The 20,645-nt window shown below is 42.8% G+C and overlaps 2 protein-coding genes across 3 annotated transcripts in view; both read left to right on the top strand.

The window, feature by feature from the left end:
• LOC130112437 (calcium uptake protein 3, mitochondrial-like) overlaps positions 1-3,773 on the top strand; it is a 54,111-nt gene extending 50,338 nt beyond the window's left edge. The window contains exons 10-13 of one of the 2 annotated variants that reach the window (XM_056279780.1): positions 98-206; positions 290-447; positions 1,870-1,949; positions 2,605-2,657. In XM_056279780.1, coding sequence (XP_056135755.1) covers positions 98-206; positions 290-447; positions 1,870-1,938 — 336 coding nt within the window. In that variant the 3' untranslated portion in view covers positions 1,939-1,949; positions 2,605-2,657. Of the gene's footprint in view, positions 1-97; positions 207-289; positions 448-1,869; positions 1,950-2,604 lie in introns of both variants that reach the window. The other variant, XM_056279779.1, reaches the window with a different exon arrangement.
• Positions 3,774-6,198: 2,425 nt separating this feature from the next.
• The window catches only part of srp68 (signal recognition particle 68), a 30,552-nt gene continuing 16,105 nt past the window's right edge, over positions 6,199-20,645 (top strand). Inside the window, exons 1-8 of the mRNA XM_056279898.1 lie at positions 6,199-6,286; positions 6,885-6,951; positions 8,738-8,851; positions 9,249-9,444; positions 9,740-9,822; positions 10,441-10,550; positions 11,895-11,974; positions 13,643-13,783. Of these exons, the coding sequence (XP_056135873.1) occupies positions 6,199-6,286; positions 6,885-6,951; positions 8,738-8,851; positions 9,249-9,444; positions 9,740-9,822; positions 10,441-10,550; positions 11,895-11,974; positions 13,643-13,783 (879 nt within the window). The remainder of the gene's footprint in view (positions 6,287-6,884; positions 6,952-8,737; positions 8,852-9,248; positions 9,445-9,739; positions 9,823-10,440; positions 10,551-11,894; positions 11,975-13,642; positions 13,784-20,645) is intronic.

Genomic DNA, 20,645 nt, shown 5'->3' with positions numbered 1-20,645 from the left:
GCTGATTAATATTTTTATAAATAACCTTTCCCATGAGTCATCTCCAACACTTAGGATAATCGATCTGATCTGCTAAGTTCCTGTCTCTGTGTCTCAGGGAATCACCTTCGACGAGTTCAGATCCTTCTTCCAGTTTCTCAACAACCTGGAGGACTTTGCCATTGCCATGCAGATGTACAACTTTGCGTCGCGCTCCATTGGACAGGGTAAGAAAAGGAGGGGATGCATGTTGGTAGGGTGCGTGTTTGTTTTTTTTCCTCCTCTCTAAATTCCTCTGTTCCTCTACCAGATGAGTTTGCGCGGGCTGTGTATGTGGCCACAGGACTGAAGCTGACGCGTCACCTGGTCCATACCATCTTTAAGATCTTTGACGTGGACCATGATGATCAGCTGTCCTACAAGGAGTTCATTGGCATCATGAAGGACCGGCTGCACAGGGGAGCCAGGGTGAGGGGACAGTGTGCATGTGTGTGTGTGGGGGGGGGGGGGGCTAGGGCTGCATAGTACTTCAGTTTATCATTTATCGTCTACTGTCTGGTAGACCTATTGTATTGGGATGAAATGAAGATCATACTGTGGTACACAATTTTGTCAGCGAAATTAACAACATGAAAACCTATTACCTAGAATTTCTCAGAGAAGTTCTGAAATATTTCAGATATTTGAAATATTTGAAAACTAGCCTCGGGTTGATATTATACTACCAAACAGTTCATTGTGATGAACCTCGATTGAATTCTTAAACACAGTATTTTGCATTTGTAAGCAGAGATATTGTGATATTTATCGATATCGAGTAAAATCCCCATGACGATTGTGATAATATCATTTTCCATATCGCCTGACACTAGTGAGAGCCTCTGTGCATCTGTACAGGCAATAGAAAGACTCTATGCTCACGTGGCCAAACTCCCATTAGGACTGGACGTGGGAATTTCTTTTGGAATTGCGAAATAGTGAGTAAGACAAGAGGGAAACTTGGAGATGGTCTCATCAAATTAGTTAACTGTAATAGATATGAAGAAATACAGGAAGTTCTCAGTTTACAATATACTAAAAATACATGACACAGGGAAAGCAGGGCTTCATATGGTCCAAAGGGTAATATAATAAGACATAAGATCTAGTCTTGTATGAATGGTAGACCGTACTTGCAAACATGTATAGTTTGTTTTAGTCACGCTCCAGTCCCTGCAGCATGTGCTGTCTCAATAATAACAGTGGATCACTGATACAGATTTTAATTTTAAACTTAACTTCTCCAAGGTGATATTTCATAAGGAGTGATACTGCCCTCCCGCGGTCAACAGAAAAAGTGCAGCATTACGTCTAAACGTTCACTTCTCAGTCCATAGACCAAAATGATTTTTAAAAGTGACACCCCAGTATCCACTCTTTGAAAATAAAGTTTCATTTTTTTTACAGGAAAATGAAAGAACGTTTTAATTTCAGGTTTATTGCATTTTGGGATAGCTGGAATAAGGCTGCATTTTAATTTTTACGACATCACAAACCTGTGAAACGAAATGAAAAACAATGCCTCTGTCTGACAGGTCTGCATTTTCAGTGGTGTGGCTTCTGACTTATCTTCAACAAATAACAAAAAACGTTCAGTTTCTCTTGGCCTCACAATCTCTGCTCATTAACGTTGTTCTCTCTTTTCACGTCTTCTCTCTTTTTACTTCTCTCTTCATCTCACTTGCATCGCACATCTCTGTCAATTCCCCCAATATGCCTCGTGCTGTGTTTCTTCATCTCGCCATCGTCACCCGTTTTCCTCCTCCCCCGCTTACATCCTTTCCTCCTCTCCTCTCTCCTGTCACCTGTGTAATTTTTCCTCCATCTTTTTCTCCTCCTCTGGCCTCTCAGGGCTACAAAACTGTGGAGCGCTTCACATCCTTTAGGTCCTGTCTAAAGAAGGAGCTGGCTAACAGATAAATACCAGATAAGTTGGGTGTGGGATCTTTTGTTTTTGGTTTTTGTTTTTTAGAATTCACCCAAAAAAAAATCACTGCATGTCATTTTTCTTGACCGCTAATGCTCTGTTGTTGTTGTTTTGGTTTTTTTTGTTTGTTGTTGTTTTGGGTTTTTTTGTCTTTTCACTGTGTCTGTCTTGCTTTTGAATGGAATGATTTTTAAGTAAAATCCATTGATACCGGAGCAATAAAAACTGTAACACCACAAACGTATGCCTTACCTTTCCTCCGTGACCTTTAACTTGCACTTTGTCCCGTGGTCCAATCATTTCTGTCGATACCAAATTGTATAGCGAAGTCCTCTCTATAGGTGACCTGTAAAGAGGATGTATAATCTTATAGGGCCTTGAACAGAAGGGTACTTCAACAGCGCTTCCCACCCACACCCATTTAAATTCAACACAGCACCCGACATGTTTTCAGTCTGAGCATTGTGTCACATGTTCTTTTTTTTAATTCACAAGACAATTTTGCTGCATTTGGTTCCACAATTAATGTCCCTAATATCTAACATACTACTGAAGGAATAGCTGAGAACTTTAATTGTACTTTACCACATTATGTTATATTTTTATGATATCTTGACCTTCAGAATAACTGGACTTCTTCTTACCTCCATGTTTACCAGGGGAATGGCGGACACCACTCCTCCTTCTCCAGCTGCGTTCGCACCGAGGCCAGGAGACAAGTCCGTCAGCTGTGGAAGAGGTTCAAGGACACGGCCTGAGGGAGAGAAGGAGGGAGAGGAGAAGGAGACCTCGTTGGGGTTGCAGATGTGGTGGGAGTAGGAGATCATCGAGGAATTGAGTTTTGTGAAGGAACAATTAAAACTTCTCATCAGTTCTCTGCAATAACCTTTCCCCTACACCTACACCTAGCATGGCCACATACACCTGACCGATGTTCTCTGTGCCGAGACACAACAAGATCGCCTCCCCTTTGGTTTCTGTCACAGTACTCATCTCATTCTAGAAAAGCATTTTGTTGGGGGGGGGGGGATAGAATAGAGTGCAATAGATTTGAATAGAACGTTGTTTTTCAACTGAAGATTCAGAAGTGGGCTAGCTCGCACCACCCAGGACACAGTTACACTGCTGCACTACACACCACAGCAAAGAAATGCAAAGAGCACAATAATATCGGTGGTGAAAGTAAGTCTAATGAAGTGAAAGTAAATCATTTCAAAGAGTTCAAAACAAGTCATATCATAAGACAACAAAAAAGCTCACTGTGATTGGGACTTCTTAGAGAGAGAGAGAGAGAGAGAGAGAGAGAGAGAGAGAGAGAGAGAGAGAGAGAGAGAGAGAGAGAGAGAGAGAGAGAGATGTTTATATTAATTTTTTTACATTTAGGTTCAATCTTATAAATATGTCTGGATCTAAAATGTCTTTGTTTTGTGCTTTGTCAGTGTTCCTGCATGTATGACACAAGACTCTGAAACCCACATAGGTGCCTTTTCTCCCAACATCCTGTATGCATCAATAAAATATTTAACCAGTTTCAGCATTATGCAGCTTTAAGCAAGTGAAATTACATTTTATCAATGTTATGCAGTCGGTGTATGCAATTCATTACAGAGCATTTTTTATTTATTATAAAATTAGTTATAACCTATCCTCAAACTAGTTAAGCCCTGATTTTGTGTACTTCTCATTGAATGGACAGGTGTATCAAATGACATGGATCGAACAGGCAAATTGTATACAACTTTATCAAAACTGCTCAAGCAATGAAATGTTTTGCTCCAATGGAACTTGAAACAATGAAATGTTCAGTGCACAAATAAACTACTTTGGGAAAGCCACCTGAACGCTAAATGATTTAAAAGCACTCACTTTGTGGTTTTAATAACCTTACTACTACTACTACTACTACTACTTTTGGCTGTTCCCGTTAGGGGTCACCACAGCTGATCATCCGTTTCCATCTCTTCCTGTGTTCTGCACCTTCCTCTGTCACGCCAGTGTGTATTTTAAACACCACACCAACCACCTGCATGTCTTCCCTCACCACATCCATAAACCTCCTCTTTGGCCTTCCTCTTTTCCTCTTCCCTGGCAGCTCCATATTCAGCATCCTTCTCCCAACATACCCAGCATCTCTCCTCCACACATGTCCAAGCCATCTCAGTCTTGCCTCTCTTGCTTTGTCTCCAAACCGTCCAACCTGAGCTGTCCCTCTAATGTACTTGTTCCTAATCCTGTCCTTCTTCATCACTCCCAATTAAAATCTTGGCATCTTCAGCTCTGCCACCTGCCACTCCGCCTCCTGTCTTTTTGTCAGTGCCACTGTCTCCAAACCATATAACATAGCTGGTCTCACAACCATCTTGTAAACCTTCCCTTTAACTCTTGCTGGTACCCTTCTGTCACAAATCACTCCTGACACTCTTCTCCACCCACTCCACCCTGCCTGCACTCTCTTCTTCACCTCTCTTCCACACTCCCCGTTACTTTGAACAGTTGGCCCCAAGTATTTAAACTCATCCACCTTCGTCACTTCTACTCCTTGCATCCTCACCATTCCACTATCCTCCCTCTCATTCACGCATATGTATTCAATCTTGCTCCTACTGACTTTCATTCTTCTCCGATGCATGCCTCCACCTCTCCAGGCTCTCCTCAACCTGTAACCTACTTTCGCTACAGATCCCAATGTCATCCGCGAACATCATAGTCCACAGAGACTCCTGCCTGATCTCGTCTGTCAACCTCTTCATAACCATTGCAACTTCCACCATTTGATACTTGGCTCTGCCTTCTCTCTCTTCCTCCTCTTGATCTCCAAAGTCATCCTACCAACCACCATCTGATGCTGCCTAGCCCTGTCACCACCTTGCAGTCTCCAATCCCTTTCAGATCGCACCTCCTCCATAAGCCTTCTCCACCTCCTCATCACCTCTGTTCCCTTCACCAACATGCCCATTTAAGTCCGCACCAATCACCACTCTCTCCTCCTTGGGTACCCTCTTCACCACTTCATCCAACTCACTCCAGAATTCTTCTTTCTCTTCCATCTCACACCCGACTTGCGGGGCATATGTGCTGTCAACACGCATCATCACACCTTAGATATCCAGCTTCATACTCATCACTCTGTCTGACACTCTCTTCACCTCCAGCACCTCTTGACATACTCTTCCTTCAGAATTACCCCTACCCCATTTCTCCTCCCATTTGCATAATGGTAGAAGAGTTTGAACCCACCTTCCGATGCTCCTGGCCTTACTCCCCTTCCACCTGGTCTCTTGCACACACAGTCTACCTTCCTTCTCTCCATCATATCAACCAGCGCTCTCCCTTTACCAGTCATAGTGCCAACATTCAAAGTTCCAGCTCTCACCTCCACACTCCGACCCTTCCTCCTCTTCCGCTTCCTCTACACCTGCCTTCCCCCTCTCCTTCTCCTTCGCCCAACAGTACCGGCACCCTGCTGGCCAACAGTACCGGTGGCGGTTGTTGGTATCCCGGGCCTCGACCGATCCGGTATGGAAATCTGATTTATGATCCCATATTTGATTTGGCAAAGGTTTTATGCCAGATGCCCTTCCTGACCCGGCCGTCCCCATTTATCCGGGCTTGGGACCTACAGTAAGAATGCACTGGCTTGTGCATCCTCAGTAACTGAGTTGTGGTTTGCATAATGCAACCATATGATATGATATGATATGATATGATATATGATGGTATATGATGATATATGTATATGATTTGATATAGTAATTTTCCTCTACCAGAAATGCGTGTTAGGAACAGAAGTAACACCTAGTTCATATATTAACTACAGCTGCAGCCCACAGCTTTGTTCCAGCTGGGACACCTGTGTCTTGGTAAACAGCCTGTATGAATATCTCTGTGGGTTAGAGAGGGGCTTGTGGATTAGTCCATCTTCCCACAGTTTTATACGCTATACATTTTGATTAAACCTACATTGTTAAAGATCACATATGTGACCCTTTAGTTTCCTTTCATCTCAATATAATGTTTTATCCGAAGCTAAGTACACATTGTCATGAAATGTTTCTGAAGCTTTATAATAAGTTATTGCAAGACCTCAAATATTTCAACGCGCCTACGGAGTTTTCGCAGTGACGGGTGCAAACCAGAGGGGGCGCTAGTGGTCATTATATAGTGTGAATGTTTTGAAAATCTCGCGAGGTTTCAAGTCACCGAACGTGAAGTGCACACACATTGGTTCCTGGGTAGGCAATTACTTCCGAGAAATGGCTGCAGACAAGCAAAATGAGGCCAAAGACGCCTTACTGGACGAAAATAAAGAAAACTCGCCAGATGGAGGACTCGGACTGGAAAGTATCCTCGTTAAATCAGAGCGTAATATAAACGTCCGTCCACAGTTATTTTGCGTTGTTTAAACAACGACAACGACTTAGCCAAGAGTGGCCGAACGTTAGCTGGCGGTGCAGGGGGATAACTGCCTTAAAGGCTACGTGTCACATTGTAGGCTCGGCGTGTCTTTGGCTAGCGGGAGCCTTTAGTTTAGCCTGTTTGTTTAAGACAGTTTCATTCACTGCAGCGAGTCCGCTGAGGACGTTGTTTTAGCGCTCAACACTGCTACCATGATTCTGATTCTGATCGTCAGTATCAGGTCTTCACTGATACTGGCACTTTACTTACAATGAGATGCAACGCAATGCGCTTTAAGGGAAAGTGGACGCATGAAAAGGCCAAGATCAGCTGACAATCGATTTTGTTCCAAAAAAAGTGCTTTACATACAGTTTTCCCTATTTGAGCCATTACCCCAGATGTTAACTGTGGCCTGCTGGAATGTTCACCAGATGCCAAGCCAACGTTACTGTCATGTCTATACTTTAACCAACATTGTTGTATAGTCCCATGCATGTGCAGGGGACTTTATAGACTAGTTTGTTCCTTAACCATGACTTGCAGTTTTGCAGATCATCAAGGATTCCCAGCAGCAGCATGGCCTCAGGCATGGAGACTACCAGAGATACAGGTGAGCTATGCCTACCGCTTGAAACTCATGAGACCAGCATGTGAATCTTGTGGTTTGAAAAGTTCCGGGTTTTTTTCTTCTTTTAAGTTGTATTTCAGGTATTTACTATCAAAGTAGTTGTGAAGATGTCTTGATGCATGCTCAATAGTCCAGGTAAGGAATCCCAGCAAGTTGAATCAGTTCATCTGGACACAAGGTTTAGTGGAATAGTGGAAGAAATGTTACAGGACAACCCCACTTTTGGCAATAGGACCACCCTTAACACTGACCACATGTGTTTACTACTGAAGCTGTGGCTTCAGTCCACGTACTTCACATACAGGAGGTAGAACTATAAGGAGAAACATGGGTGCGCTATGGGTTCCACAGTTGTACCTATATTTGTCAACTTGTATATGGAGGAAGTGGAAAAGAGGGCTGTGATGTCCAATCTAGGGATACCACCTTACCATTGGTGGTGAAAAGTTGAGAGTTGATATGTACTGTAAACCAACATATCAGTATTTTAAGTTTGACTCTCGTTCACTGGAGGACAAACTAGGAGTGATAAGGAAGCTGCACGACGGAGCTGACAGCGTCTCTGTTGAGACAGTGGCCAAGGAAGGGGAGAAATCCCACATTAAACAGGCCCTGGGTAACTGTGGTTATCCTAACTGGGCGTTTGTCAAAGCCAGGAAGATGCCCAAACAGTGCACCAGGCGATTGAAGCGAGAAGGACAACAGCTGCCTAAGCATAAACCAGTGATGATTCTGTATGTGGCAGGAGTATTGGAACAGTTGAGACATGTATTTTCCAAACACTGCGTCTCAGTTGCTTTCAAACTCCAAAACATGCTGTGCCAGAAATTGGTCCACCCCAAGGATCTGGTTCCCCGGCACAAACAAAGCAATATAGTGTATGCTATTAAGTTACACAAGGATTGCTGTGACTTGTACATCGGGGAAGCCAAACAGACTGGCGAAGAGGATTGCACAACACAGAAGAGCTAACACATCAGGTCAGGACTCCGCAGTCTACACCCATCTACAGGTGAGTGGCCACTCTTTCAAGGATGAGGATGTGCACATCCTTGATAGGGAGGAACGCTTATTTGAATGGGGAGTCAAAGAGGCCATCTATGTGAAGCGGGAACGACCATCCCTGAACTGGGGAGGGGGGCTAAGATTAAATCTTTTGCCATCTTACAATGCTGTGATTGCAACTATTCCCCAATCCTATGTGAATAGTGAATAAATGCTGATGATTTTATTTATTTGGTTTTATTATGTTACACGTTCAATAAAATTGATTGATTGATTGATAAAAGTACATGTGGCCATTGTAAGTCTAATTAATGGTCACGACATTTGCATAGGAATCTGATCACTGGTTTTAGTTGTAGTGCAACTGTGCTGTTTATAAGGTTAGGGATACCTGCAGTCAGCTTAAACTGATGAAGTCACTTAGATGAGTGATGAAACATTTCTCCCATTAAACCTTGTGCCCAGATGAACTGATTCAACCTTCTGGTAGTCATGAAGATGATTTTTGGGGGGGGTAGTATTATTATTATTGTACAAATTCTTACCTCTTGCACCTTATTGCCAGGGTCTAATCCCACCAGGAACTTCTCTCATGGTTTTCTCAAGACTACAGTGCCAATATCAGATGCTTCATGTAGGCCCAAATAAAAGTTTGATGAGCACAGACATGCAAAGTCATTTTATTGTGATATGTACTGAATTTCAAACGTGTACTATCTTAAGAGGTATCATCTCCATATCCATTTTTTCCCCCATTTTTTAGGGGCTACTGTTCCAGGCGGCTTCGTCGTCTGCGTAAGACTCTTGGCTTCAAGATGGGCAATCGACACAAGTTCACTGGGAAGAAGATTACTGTAGAGATGCTCTCTGATAACAGGTGAGGAATGAAGTGTTGGTTTCAGTAAGGTCAGTCGGAGTGTTCCAGTGGAACAAATTGGTGATTGTAGCAAAATTTTAAAATCTAAAGGTAACAGTCCTTGTTTGTCTCTAAATTAAGGATGTATTATTTGGTTACTTGCTGTCTATCTATGGCAATTTGAATATCTCAGGAAAGCAAATGAATATATTTTACGCTATGAAAATGTTTTGATTATCCAGTCTCCAATGTTGATTAATTATTGCCTTTAATGTTGATGGTAAAATGAGTTCAGCTACACAGTATGCTTAAAGCCTGTTAGTTGTTCCTGATAAATGGTATCTGACCAATGCACTAGTATTTTCATGTTAAAATGTCCATGTGTGACGCTACTACCACCCCTCTATTCTGGCCTCAGGTACCTCCTACTGGTTTTAATGGAGGCAGAGCGTGCATGGAGCTACGCCATGCAGCTGAAGCAAGAGGCCAACACAGAGCCCCGAAAGCGCTTCCACTTGCTGGCGCGATTGCGTAAAGCTGCCAAGCATGGTGAGAGGCTTGAGAAGCTGTGTGAAAGCCCCAATGTTGATGCCAAGACAAAGCTGGAGGCACAGGTACATATGAAGAAGGTCACAGATGTGCTGTGTTTAGATGCATTTCTGATGGGTCATGATTTTTGTTTAAAACGTTCCAGGTTCAAATGCAGTTGGCAGTTTTTTCTTTTTTCCCAGAAAAACTTGGATTTATAGAGAAAATTGTACAAACACAACCTGGTCACCTGAAGTTAATGCAGCATAGCTCAGATGAAACTGAATCCATATTAAGCAAGATGGTGCAGTGATTTTAGTCTGAGGTTGTTTCCTTCCAAAAGGATCACCACTAACTGGAGGTTAATGTTGTTGATTCCAGGCCTACACAGCATATTTAACTGGCATGGTTGAGTTTGAGCTACAGGAGTGGAAGCCTGCCATGGAGGCTTTCAACAAGTGCAAGTAAGGTTTTGTTTTTTGTTTTTGTCATTTACTTTTTATTGGGTTTTATTTTAAAGATGCATGTGCCAACTGGACGCAAAACACGCACTAAAAAAACAAAACAAAAGCAAAACGGGGAAGAAACCCAACCACAACAAGGGGAGGATCTATCTCTTAAATGAACAACAAATCGACATATATACATATCTGCACAAACCTGTATGAACATATTCACACCTAATATAAATCAGGTCTTATACTTGACACATGGGTAAGCTATTTTGACCAATTCACATCAAAGATGTCAATTTGAGTTCTTAGTTTAATAATTCTCTTCATTGTGAATATCTTACACTTAGTCAGCCCTCTCATTTATGGTTGGTGTGTCTTTCCTAAGCCATTTTCTGTTCAAGTAAGTTTTAAGAGATATCCATTTAACAATTCATTTCAAAGCAGTGCTCTCCAAGAGTCTCAAAATAGGCCCAAAAAAGCATGTCAAAACAGGAACATTGAGTAAATGCAAATATAGATCAGAAATTTTAATCATTGCCAGGCAAGTTTGTTTCAATCACGTTTTTCCTAGTATATAGAAACTCAAAACATCTCCATCTTCTGTTTTGCAATATGTCTGTTTGTAAGGACTATCTATGAGAAGCTGGCCAGTGCTTTCACCGAAGAACAAGCAGTGTTGTACCATCAGCGTGTGGAGGAGATTTCTCCTAACATCCGTTATTGTGCTTATAACATTGGTGAGCATCTCTCTCACACACACGAACAAAAGAAAATTGTGTGACATTCAAATTCGATGCCAGGGATCTTATTGGACGCCACAGTGAATCGATGTGTAGGAAATGTAGGAACTAGATTTTCACAAAAATTTACTTGTATATCACTACAATGACTTCTGGAGTAATTTTTGTGACGCAATTTCACTTCAACCTCTAAAAAAGCCAAACCAGAAGTGTTGTAACATAGGGGAGAGCAGTCAAGTGGAACAATAAGAAATTAATTGATCTCAGTGCTAGTTTTGACACTGAAGAGGTTGTAAATGTTTAATCAGACGTATATGACAGACCACACCCTTTTAATGATGAGCCTGCTAGGTGTCCAAGAGACCAGGAACAGACCAGAGTAAGGAATAACGGTCAGAGGATAGAGTTAAGTTGTGGTGTGAGGGGAACCAGTGGATAACTGGGCATTAGTTTATAGATATATACACATATACACATGCCCATTAGCTAACGATATCTAACACTGTAAACCAAAAAATAAAATGCTAAATGCGTAATTTGCTCCTTTCAATTCAATGTAATCCATTAATGAAACACAGCGAATCTGATGAAGCAACATGCGAAATGAGTAGTTCGCTCCTTTCGTTTTAATGTAATCCATTAATTGAGAAAAATACACCACTCACTGGGTAATAGACTTAGCTAAGGTGCTGAAGTTAAAAAATTAGACTGAGGGACATCCGGGTGGCGTGGCAGTCTATTTCGTTGCCTATCAACACAAGGATCACCCGTTCCGAATCCCTGTGTTACCTCCAGCTTGGTCAGGCGTCCCTACAGACACAATTGGCTGTGTCTGCAGGTGGGAAGCGGGATGTGAGTACGTGTCCTGGTTGCTGCACTAGCGCCTCCTCTAGTTGGTCAGGGCGCCTGTTCAGGGGGGAGGAGGAACTGGGGGGAATAGCGTGATCCTTGCACGTGCTACGTCCCCCTGGTGAAACTCCTCACTGTCAGGTGAAAAGAAGCAGCTGACGACTCCACATGTATCTGAAGAGGCATGTGGTAGTCTTCAGCCCTCACTGGATTGGCAGAGGGGGTGGATCAGCGATCCGGGACGGCTCGGAGAGTGGGTTAATTGGACAGGTACAATTAGGAAGAAAAAGGGAAATCCAAAAAAGGGGAAGAAAGTTATGACGAAAAATGTAAATTTAATCTGGCCAACATCACAACAAATTACTCATTCACCGCCACTTTCAGCTTATTGAATTTGATTCTAGAGTCCATTAAATTGATACAAGCTTGCTCACAGCACATGCACAGCGCACACAGAAAATGTAACTTTACACATTGTCCTCGGAATTCAAGGTGACCAGAATGCCATCAATGACCTAATGCAGATGAGACTAACTGGAGGAGGTGGAGGCATGATGGCTGAGAAGCTAGAGGTGAGCTTTATCGTTTAATGGTAAGTTTTATCATTATTGGCTGAATATGCACATACATTCAGTACATACTACATATGTTGTGTGAAACGGCACAACAGTGCACCCACATGAACATACCCAAAGTTTAGCATCTTTGTTCTTGACTTGGTGAGAATATAACGTGAAAAATGGAGGTATTTCCATCAAACTCAGTGATCAAATGATAATTGAGGTGCTGTGTGTGTGTGTGTGTGTGTCCGTCCGTCCGTCCGTCCGTCTGCCCATCTGTCCCTCCATCCGTATGGGGTTGGAGCAAGGCCTCCAAAATAGTATGACTTTAGCAACAGATATCATGCATATTCAAGCAAAAGTGATGGAAAATGTCATTGAAACCACCTAGAAAAAAAATTCCTAAAAAGAATCCAAACTTTGTTCTCACTTCAGCCCTTCCATGTCCTTGTGCTATCAACAATGTGCTGGGTGATAAAACCATATCAATAATCATACTTTATAAATGTTCCTCGATTTTGAAATGACGACTGTGCGACCTGCCCCGAGAGGAGTTTCTTTGGACAGCCTGTCACGTAGCTGATATGCTGCTTTTAGTTAGCCCAGGCTAAACATCCGTAGAGTAGGCCACTTCACTTTCAAAGCAGTTTCTCAGCAGAGTAGAAAATATAAGCCAAGTTTACATCCAAACATTGAGTGAATTTCATGCAAACATTGGAAAACACAACTTTTCATCTGAAGCATTTGTAAATCCCAAAGATGAACATTTTTGTTTAACTTTCTTACACTTATGAGGATAGTATTAAATGCATCGGTGTCTGATACCAGAGCCCTTTCCAGATGAAACAGTTCTCGCAAACTTCTTCCTGTTTTTCCCAGCAACTTCCCTACCATCAGACATAACATGGTTGAGCTGAACGTCAAGTTTTGTCTATATGTGTAATAGTAATTGCAGTTATCTTCCATATTTGCCTTCAAGCCACAACAACCTAGGTTCTTCTTAAACTCCCCTACCTTCTGCCCTTTTATTCAGCAATTGGCCACTCTGCTAAAAACATAAAATGCTGTGCGCCACATCATTTTTTTCCCCCGTGGGAAGTCTTTTAATAAATGGAAAAATACAGATGCATTAGTGATATAGATATTTGTGGATTAGTTAAATGTCTTCGATATGCCTGTGATAGAAAACATGGAATAGGGGTCCGCGGTGGTGTAGCGGTCTAAGCATTAGCTTTGTGTCGATGCAGTTGCCCACCGGGGACCGGGATTCTCGTCAGATCCGACTGTGGCCGGATTTGATGAAGCAGCAATAATTGGCAGCACTGTCTTCGGGAGGGGGGCGGAGTCGGCTTTGTGTTTGTCACATGAATGCGTCTCTGTGTGTGTCGGAAAAAGCATTGGCGAGGCCTGGATTCGCCTTGTCATGGAAGTGGCGAGGCTTCTCCTTCGAGACTGCCGGCCGGAGATATGCAGTTGAACTAAAATAGAGAGCGATTGGCCACTAAATTGGGAGAAATCAAAAATAAGTTGAAAAAAAAAAAAGAAAACGTGGAATAAGTATGTTTATTTGCACGTTGTTCTTGGGGTTTGTAGCTTCTAAATCATTATGGCAGCCTGATGGGGGGTGTTTTTGTTTTGTTTTGTTTTTCATATTTGTTTTATCTGTTTTTTCCCCCCCAGGCTCTGATCACCCAGACGAGAGCCAAGCAAGCGGCCACTATGAGTGAGGTGGAGTGGCGAGGTCGCACAGTGCCTGTCAAGATTGATAAGGCTCGCATCTTTCTGTTGGGTCTGGCAGACAATGAAGCTGCAATCGCTCAGGTGAGTCACATGACTGGACCAAGGCTGGCTGAAGGGTGTGGGGTTTTTAAATTGATGAATTTATTCCATGTTTCAGATTTTAAGTTTATTTTTTTCGACTTACAAATGTGTTGTGGATACTGTGTTTAAATGTGTAGTATTACCAACCAACCAGTGGAGACCCAGAGAGCTCTAAGGTCTTTTTTTGGGGGGGGGGGGTCCCCCTTTTCTCCCCAGTTGTATTCGGCCAATTACCCCACTCTTCCAAGCTGTCCCGGTCATTGCTCCACCACCTCTGCCAATCCGGGGAGGGCTGCAGACTACCAAATGCCTCCTCCCACACGTGGAGTTGCCAGCCGCTACTTTTCACCTGACAGTGAGGAGTTTTACCAGGGAGACGTGGCACGTGAGAGGATCACGCTATTCCCCCCAGTTCCCCCTCCCCCCTGAACAGGTGCCCCAACCAACCAGAGGAGGTGCTAGAGCAGTGACCAGGACACATACCCACATCCGGCTTCCCACCTGCAGACACAGCCAATTGTGTCTGTAGGGATGCCCGGCCAAGCTGGAGGCAACATGGGGATTCTAGTTCCATCCTGATATATGCCATGGTCTATCAAGGTTTAGGTCAATTTTGAATCACACGGTGAACAAAAATTATATTTCAAGACGAGGTCGATATTTTGATTCCATTTATACTGTTTTTAATATGAATGCATCTTAAGAAAAAAAAAGTATGCATTCTTTGCACTTTGTCCAGTAAAACATTGAACTAACAGGGGTACAACTCTCATATCTGCTCCTAAATGGACTCCTATACTTTGTGGCTATTGGGTTTTCCAATTGACTTTGAAACCGTTGCTCACTGATGGAAAAGATTTCTCTTCTTTGTGGAATGTCCTGTTTTTGCTTTTTTAAGAGGCTATGTTGGCTGTTAATTGCACTTGATGTGCGAGTGACATCTCCGTCCTGACACGTCCAACAATTAACACTCCTCTGAATGTGTTTTCCAAAGCTGCCCAAATTGATGACTGAAGACCCATGAAAATGTCGTGTTACCCACTTTACCATGTAAAACTAAACACCTGTCTGAATGGGGCCCGAAGCTCTAAACTCACTATCTCCCTCTGAATTATAATCATGCAGTTCCTTAAACTTGCAACAGGGGGCGTTTTAAATTATCAAACGTTAAGTATGGCTTAACCACTGTCACTACTGCAGGTCCCTCATGTTTATCAGTACCTGAAGGCTCACCTCACCCCATAGGAAAAACCTGTCACACCCACAGCCACTCAGGGCTGTGGCATGCAGCCCCACTCATCACCTTACCACATTCTGTGCATTTCAGTCCGCACACACGGGACTACACCCAGTGGGTCTCTGTGGACAGATAGTTTCTAAATGGCTCATTTGGACCCCTTTGTATTGCTCACTTGTAGTATCTCAGCCCCTTGTAACACAAGCCAGGGCTCCAGGCCAATATACACATATACATATACAGTGCATCCGGAAATTATTCACACCCCTTCACTTTCCCCACATTTTGTTATGTTACAGCCTTATTCCAAAATGGATTAAATTCCTTTTTTTTCTCATCAATCTACACACAATACCCCATAATGACAAAGTTGAAAAGGGTTTTGTAGAAATTTTTGCAAATTTATTAAAAATAAAAAACTGAAATATTGCATGTACATAAGTATTCACACCCTTTGCTATGACACTCAAAATTGAGCTCAGGTTCATCCTGTTTCCACTGATCATCCTTGAGATGTTTCTACATCTTGATTGGAGTCCACCTGTAATAAATTCAATTGATCGGACATGATTTGGAAAGGCATACACCTGTCTGTATAAGGTCCCACTGTTGACAATGCATGTCAGAGCAGAAACCAAGCCATGAAGTCAAAGGAATTGTCTGTGGACCTCCGAGATAGGCATCGAGGCACAGATCTGGGGAAGGGTACAAAAAAATTTCTACAGCTTTGAAGGTCCCAAAGAGCACAGTGGTCTCCATTATTCATAAATGGAAGAAGTTTGGATCCACCAAGACTCTTTCTGGGATTGGCCGCCCAGCCAATCTGAGCAATCGGGGGAGAAGGGCCTTGGTCAGGGAGGTGACCAAGAACCCGATGGTCACTCTGACAGAGCTCCAGCATTCCTCTGTGGAGATGGGAGAATCTTCCAGAAAGACAACCATCTCTGCAGCACTCTACAAATCAGGCCTTTATGGTAGAGTGGCCAGATGGAAGCCTCTGCTCAGTAAAAGGCACATGACAGCCCGCTTGGAGTTTGCCAGAAAGCACCTAAAGGACTCTCAGACCATGAGAAACAAGATTCTCTGGTCTGATGAAACCAAGATTGAACTCTTTGGCCTGAATGCCAAACGTCACGTCTGGAGGAAACCAGGCACCTCTCATCACCTTGCTAATACCATCCCTACAGTGAAGCATGGTGGTGGCAGCATCATGCTATGGGGATGTTTTTCAGCGGCAGGAACTGGGAGACTAGTCAGGATCGAGGGAAAGATGAATGGAGCAAAGTACAGAGAGATCCCTTGATGTAAACCTGTTCCAGAGCACTCAGGATCTCAGACTGGGGCGAAGGTTTACCTTTCAACACGACAATGACCCTAAGCACACAGCCAAGACAACGAAGGAGTGGCTTCGGGACAAGTCTGTCAATGCCCTTGAGGTGCCCAGCCAGAGCCCAGACTTGAAACCCCATTGAACATCTCTGGAAAGACCTGAAAATAGCTGTGCAGCGATGCTCCCCATCTAACCTTACAGAGCTCGAGAGGATCTGCAGAGAAGAATGGAAGAAATACCCCAAATATAGGTGTGCCAAGCTTGTAGCTTCATACCCAAGAAGACTTGAGGCTGTAATCGCTGCCAAGGGTGCCTCAACCAAGTACTGAGTAAAGGGTATGAATACTTACGTACACGCAATATTTCAGTTTTTATTTTTAATAAATTTGCAAAAAATTCTACAAAACCTTTTTCGCTTTGTCATTATGGGGTATTGTATGTAGATTGATGAGAAAAAAAAGGAATTTAATCCATTTTGGAATAAGGCTGTAACATAACAAAATGTGGGGCAAGTGAAGGGGTGTGAATACTTTCCGGATGCACTGTATGAGTGTATATATATATATATATATATATATATATATATATACACACACACACACAGAGAGAGAGAGAGAGAGAGAGAGAGAGAGAGAGAGAGAGAGAGAGAGAGAGAGAGAGAGAGAGAGAGAGAGAGAGAGAGAGAGGAGCCATTGGCTCCTAAAATCAATTTTTTTCAGGAGCCAAAATATAGTGATGTCATATGTTGCATTGTTAGAGGGCTGTCTCACACAATGTACTTTTTACATACACAATATGTGCAATGTTCAATATACTGCAGTCATATTACCATAAATACTTAAATGTCCAATCTTCTTATATTTTTTATTTCACTTTTTTAGTCAACTTTATTAAACTGAATCAGGTTAGGATGACTCAAATGTCACCTGAGAACTTGTCAAGTTGGTCTCAACATCGTTGATATCTGATGTACAGGAGGCTGGGTTTGGATGGGCAGCAAGTGAGATAAAGCCTGATATTTTTCGTTTGCACATTTCATTTTTTTGCCAGCTGGCTAAAGTTAGCTAACTACGCAGTTAGCTACATTCAGGGTTCGAATTACACAGTGGTTGTCAGGGGAGCCCTATTTTTTGGTGCACTACTACACATGTCACATGCACGTGCGTGCATGGATGTACGCGGTCAATTGCAGGGTTACTGCAAAAAACATTCTACTGTTACTACATATAAGTTAATACTGTCAATAACCTTTCACTTCATACAGGGAAAATCTAGCCATGCAGGTAACACAAAGAGACAGAAAAACAATTCACCGTTGCAATGTTTTTATATCTCTTGAGCAAAAAAAAAAAAAAATCCACAAACGGACCAGACCTAGGTTACATCACATAACATGGGAACATGCTCACAGCCTCAACTGCTGGTCTTACACAAAACAGGCTAGCAAGACAACAACCACACTCTAAACACAACACACAAATGCCTACTGCATAGTAAAACATCCTGGAGGCAGCATCACTATGATAATACACCATAATACAATACCAATCACACTTTTGTTCAACACCTTGCAAAAATAGAAACACCACAGGCCTAAATAAAATGACAGTCAGTACTACACAAGATACAGGATGCAGGTGCATAGCCAGAGGTGCACATAAGTGGTGCGCAGGTGCGCATGCGCACTTAAAATATTCAAGGAGCACCAGATTCAATTGTTTTACCGCGCATTTGCGTACCAAACATTTTGCAGTGCAGAGTATGAGCCACAGCTTTTAGCCAATGCTATAGTATGAGCCACTAATTTCTCCAAAATGTCAAAGAAGCAAGCGACATTGAGTAATTGCTTTGGTGTTCCTCCACCTCCACCAAAGAAACGCCATACTGAGCCAGAACCAAAGTCAAAGCGTACGTTTTCAGAGAAATGGCTGCAGGACATTGGCTGGCTTCAAACAGATGATGCCTGCACCGAGATGTGGTGTAAACTATGTCGGGAAAATCCCACATTAGCGGATAGAAACTGCCACTTTTATATGGGGACGAAAAACTTCAGCCATCCAGCTTTTGATAAGCATGCAAACAGCAGAGAACACCAGAAAGTAGTGGAAGCTATTGCAAACAGGCACAGCCAGGACCAGAGACCCAGCGGCCCGCTCGACAGGTGGCAAGACAGACTGACGGAAGAACAACATCAGGCACTGACAAACATGTTCTTGTTGGCCTTTCGCAAACCGAAACATGCACGTCCTATGCGTTCATACGAGGAGGATATTCCGCTTCTCAAGAGGTTAGGAGTTAACGTCGGGACTGCTTATCATTCACGAGAAGGGGGATCCTGCATCACGGACAGCATCGCTCAGACAATAAGTTCAGAGTTAAGTGAAAAACTGAAAGCAGCTGAATTTTGGGGTGTGCTTTTCGATGGATCCAAAGATATAACAAAAACGGAGCAGCAAATTGTGTACATTGTTTCTGTGTCCCGCAACGGAGAATACAGCTCAGACTTCCTTGGATTTATTAATCTGGGGGCCAACCGAACAGCACAGGACATAGTGGATGGACTTGTGCAACTGTTCAATGATTGTGGTTTAGCGGAGTGGAAGGCAAAGTTGGTGTCGGTATGCAGTGATGGAGCAGCTGTCAACGTTGGAGTTTACAACGGGGTTCGTCCCAAATTACGTCAGATGGTGGATATCGGGGATTCCCTTGTGCATATCCTGTGCACCGCCCACACGTTGGAGAACTGCGCTAAATCAGCTGATCGTGCGGTCCCATACTGTGAGTCATTTAATAAATCTATCATCACTTTGCTAAGTTTTTACTTAAAGAAAGGGGGTGCAAAACGAATTGCACAACTACAAAAGATATGTGAGGAGAAAGACATTGATTTTGTCAAACTAGTTAAGTTCCACAACATCAGATGGTCTGCATGGAGACAAGAGACTCTGTTTAAAATATGGAGAATGTTACCAGCCATTCAGATCCAAGTGGCAACAAGTGATGACAGTAGCCTAAAACATATCTGCACAGAGCGTTTTCGTTGTTTCCTAGCCAACATGCTTGATGTTGGGAACATTTTACAGTTCACCTATCTCAGGTTCCAGAAAGACAATCTGACTATTGGTGAATGCAAAGATGAGCTCATGGTTGCTATTGGACAGTTGACGCTACTGATGGGCAGTGAGGGCAAGTACAGGGAGGAGACTGTGGCACATGCTGAAGCTGACAGGGATAAGATTGATGTGTTGAGAGCTTTAATTCATGAATTTAAAAGCAGATATGAATCCCTCAAGTCATGCGATCACTTTTTGATTTTTGATCCTACAACTTGGCCTAATGAAATGAAAGACCTCCACGGTTTTGGCAACACAACACTTAGTAACATCCTTGAGAAATATGAGGCCAGCATGCATGTTGACAAAGATTCAACTTTAAGAGAGTGGATGCGTTTAAAGCAAGCTGGAAAACATTTGGCAGCCTCCTCTGTGCATGACCTAGTCAATGTAGTGAACACCAGCAACCCAGGCAGTTACTCCAACATTCAGAAAGTCCTTCTGCTGTCTCTTACACTGCCCTTGAGCAGTGCTGCGTGTGAGAGGGGATTTTCACACCTGAATATAATAAAAAACAAGTACAGATCCTGCCTGTCAGACTATCGCCTCTCATCTCTAATGCACATCCACTTATCTAAGTTCACAACAGAAACCTTTGACCCAAAGCCAGCAGTAGACTTGTGGATGCAAACAGCTAATCGCAGGCTGAACCAGCGAGAAAGGAGCAGGCCTAGTACATCTGGTGTTTTTGAAATAGAGGAAGACAGTCTGGAGGGGAGTGATGATGATGACGATGATGTCCTGTAGGATAACAGAACTTTCAGTGCTTTAAATAGCAGTATCTGTTGTGAGTTTGATTTGGTTTTCAGTGTTTGAAAAAGCAGTCATTTGTATATTTAGTTTTCAGTGCTTGAAGAGCAGTAATTTCATTTGAAAGTCACATGTATGGCACTTTAAAGAACAGACATTTTGTTGTAACCTACTGCTTTTATTCATTTTCAATTGAAATTAAAGTACATGTAATGTTATCCACGTATCCCTCATATTTTGTTCATTTTGTGAGGTGGGTGGGTCATGGAAAAATGTATTTAAAAAAAGGTGAGCACCAAGCAAGAACCTCAGGGGCTCCTTTGAGAACCAGACCAAAAAAATTATGTGCACCCCTGTGCATAGCACACATGCCACACATTGCCTAAATTATAGTCTAGCCTATCTATCCTACATCATGCAAGTCAATCTGAT

Source organism: Lampris incognitus, chromosome 5, assembly GCF_029633865.1.
Source record: "Lampris incognitus isolate fLamInc1 chromosome 5, fLamInc1.hap2, whole genome shotgun sequence".
In the NCBI taxonomy this organism is placed as follows: Eukaryota; Metazoa; Chordata; class Actinopteri; order Lampriformes; family Lampridae; genus Lampris; species Lampris incognitus.
Note: the sequence above shows the minus strand (reverse complement) of the source record. Positions and strands in the feature narration are given on the sequence as shown.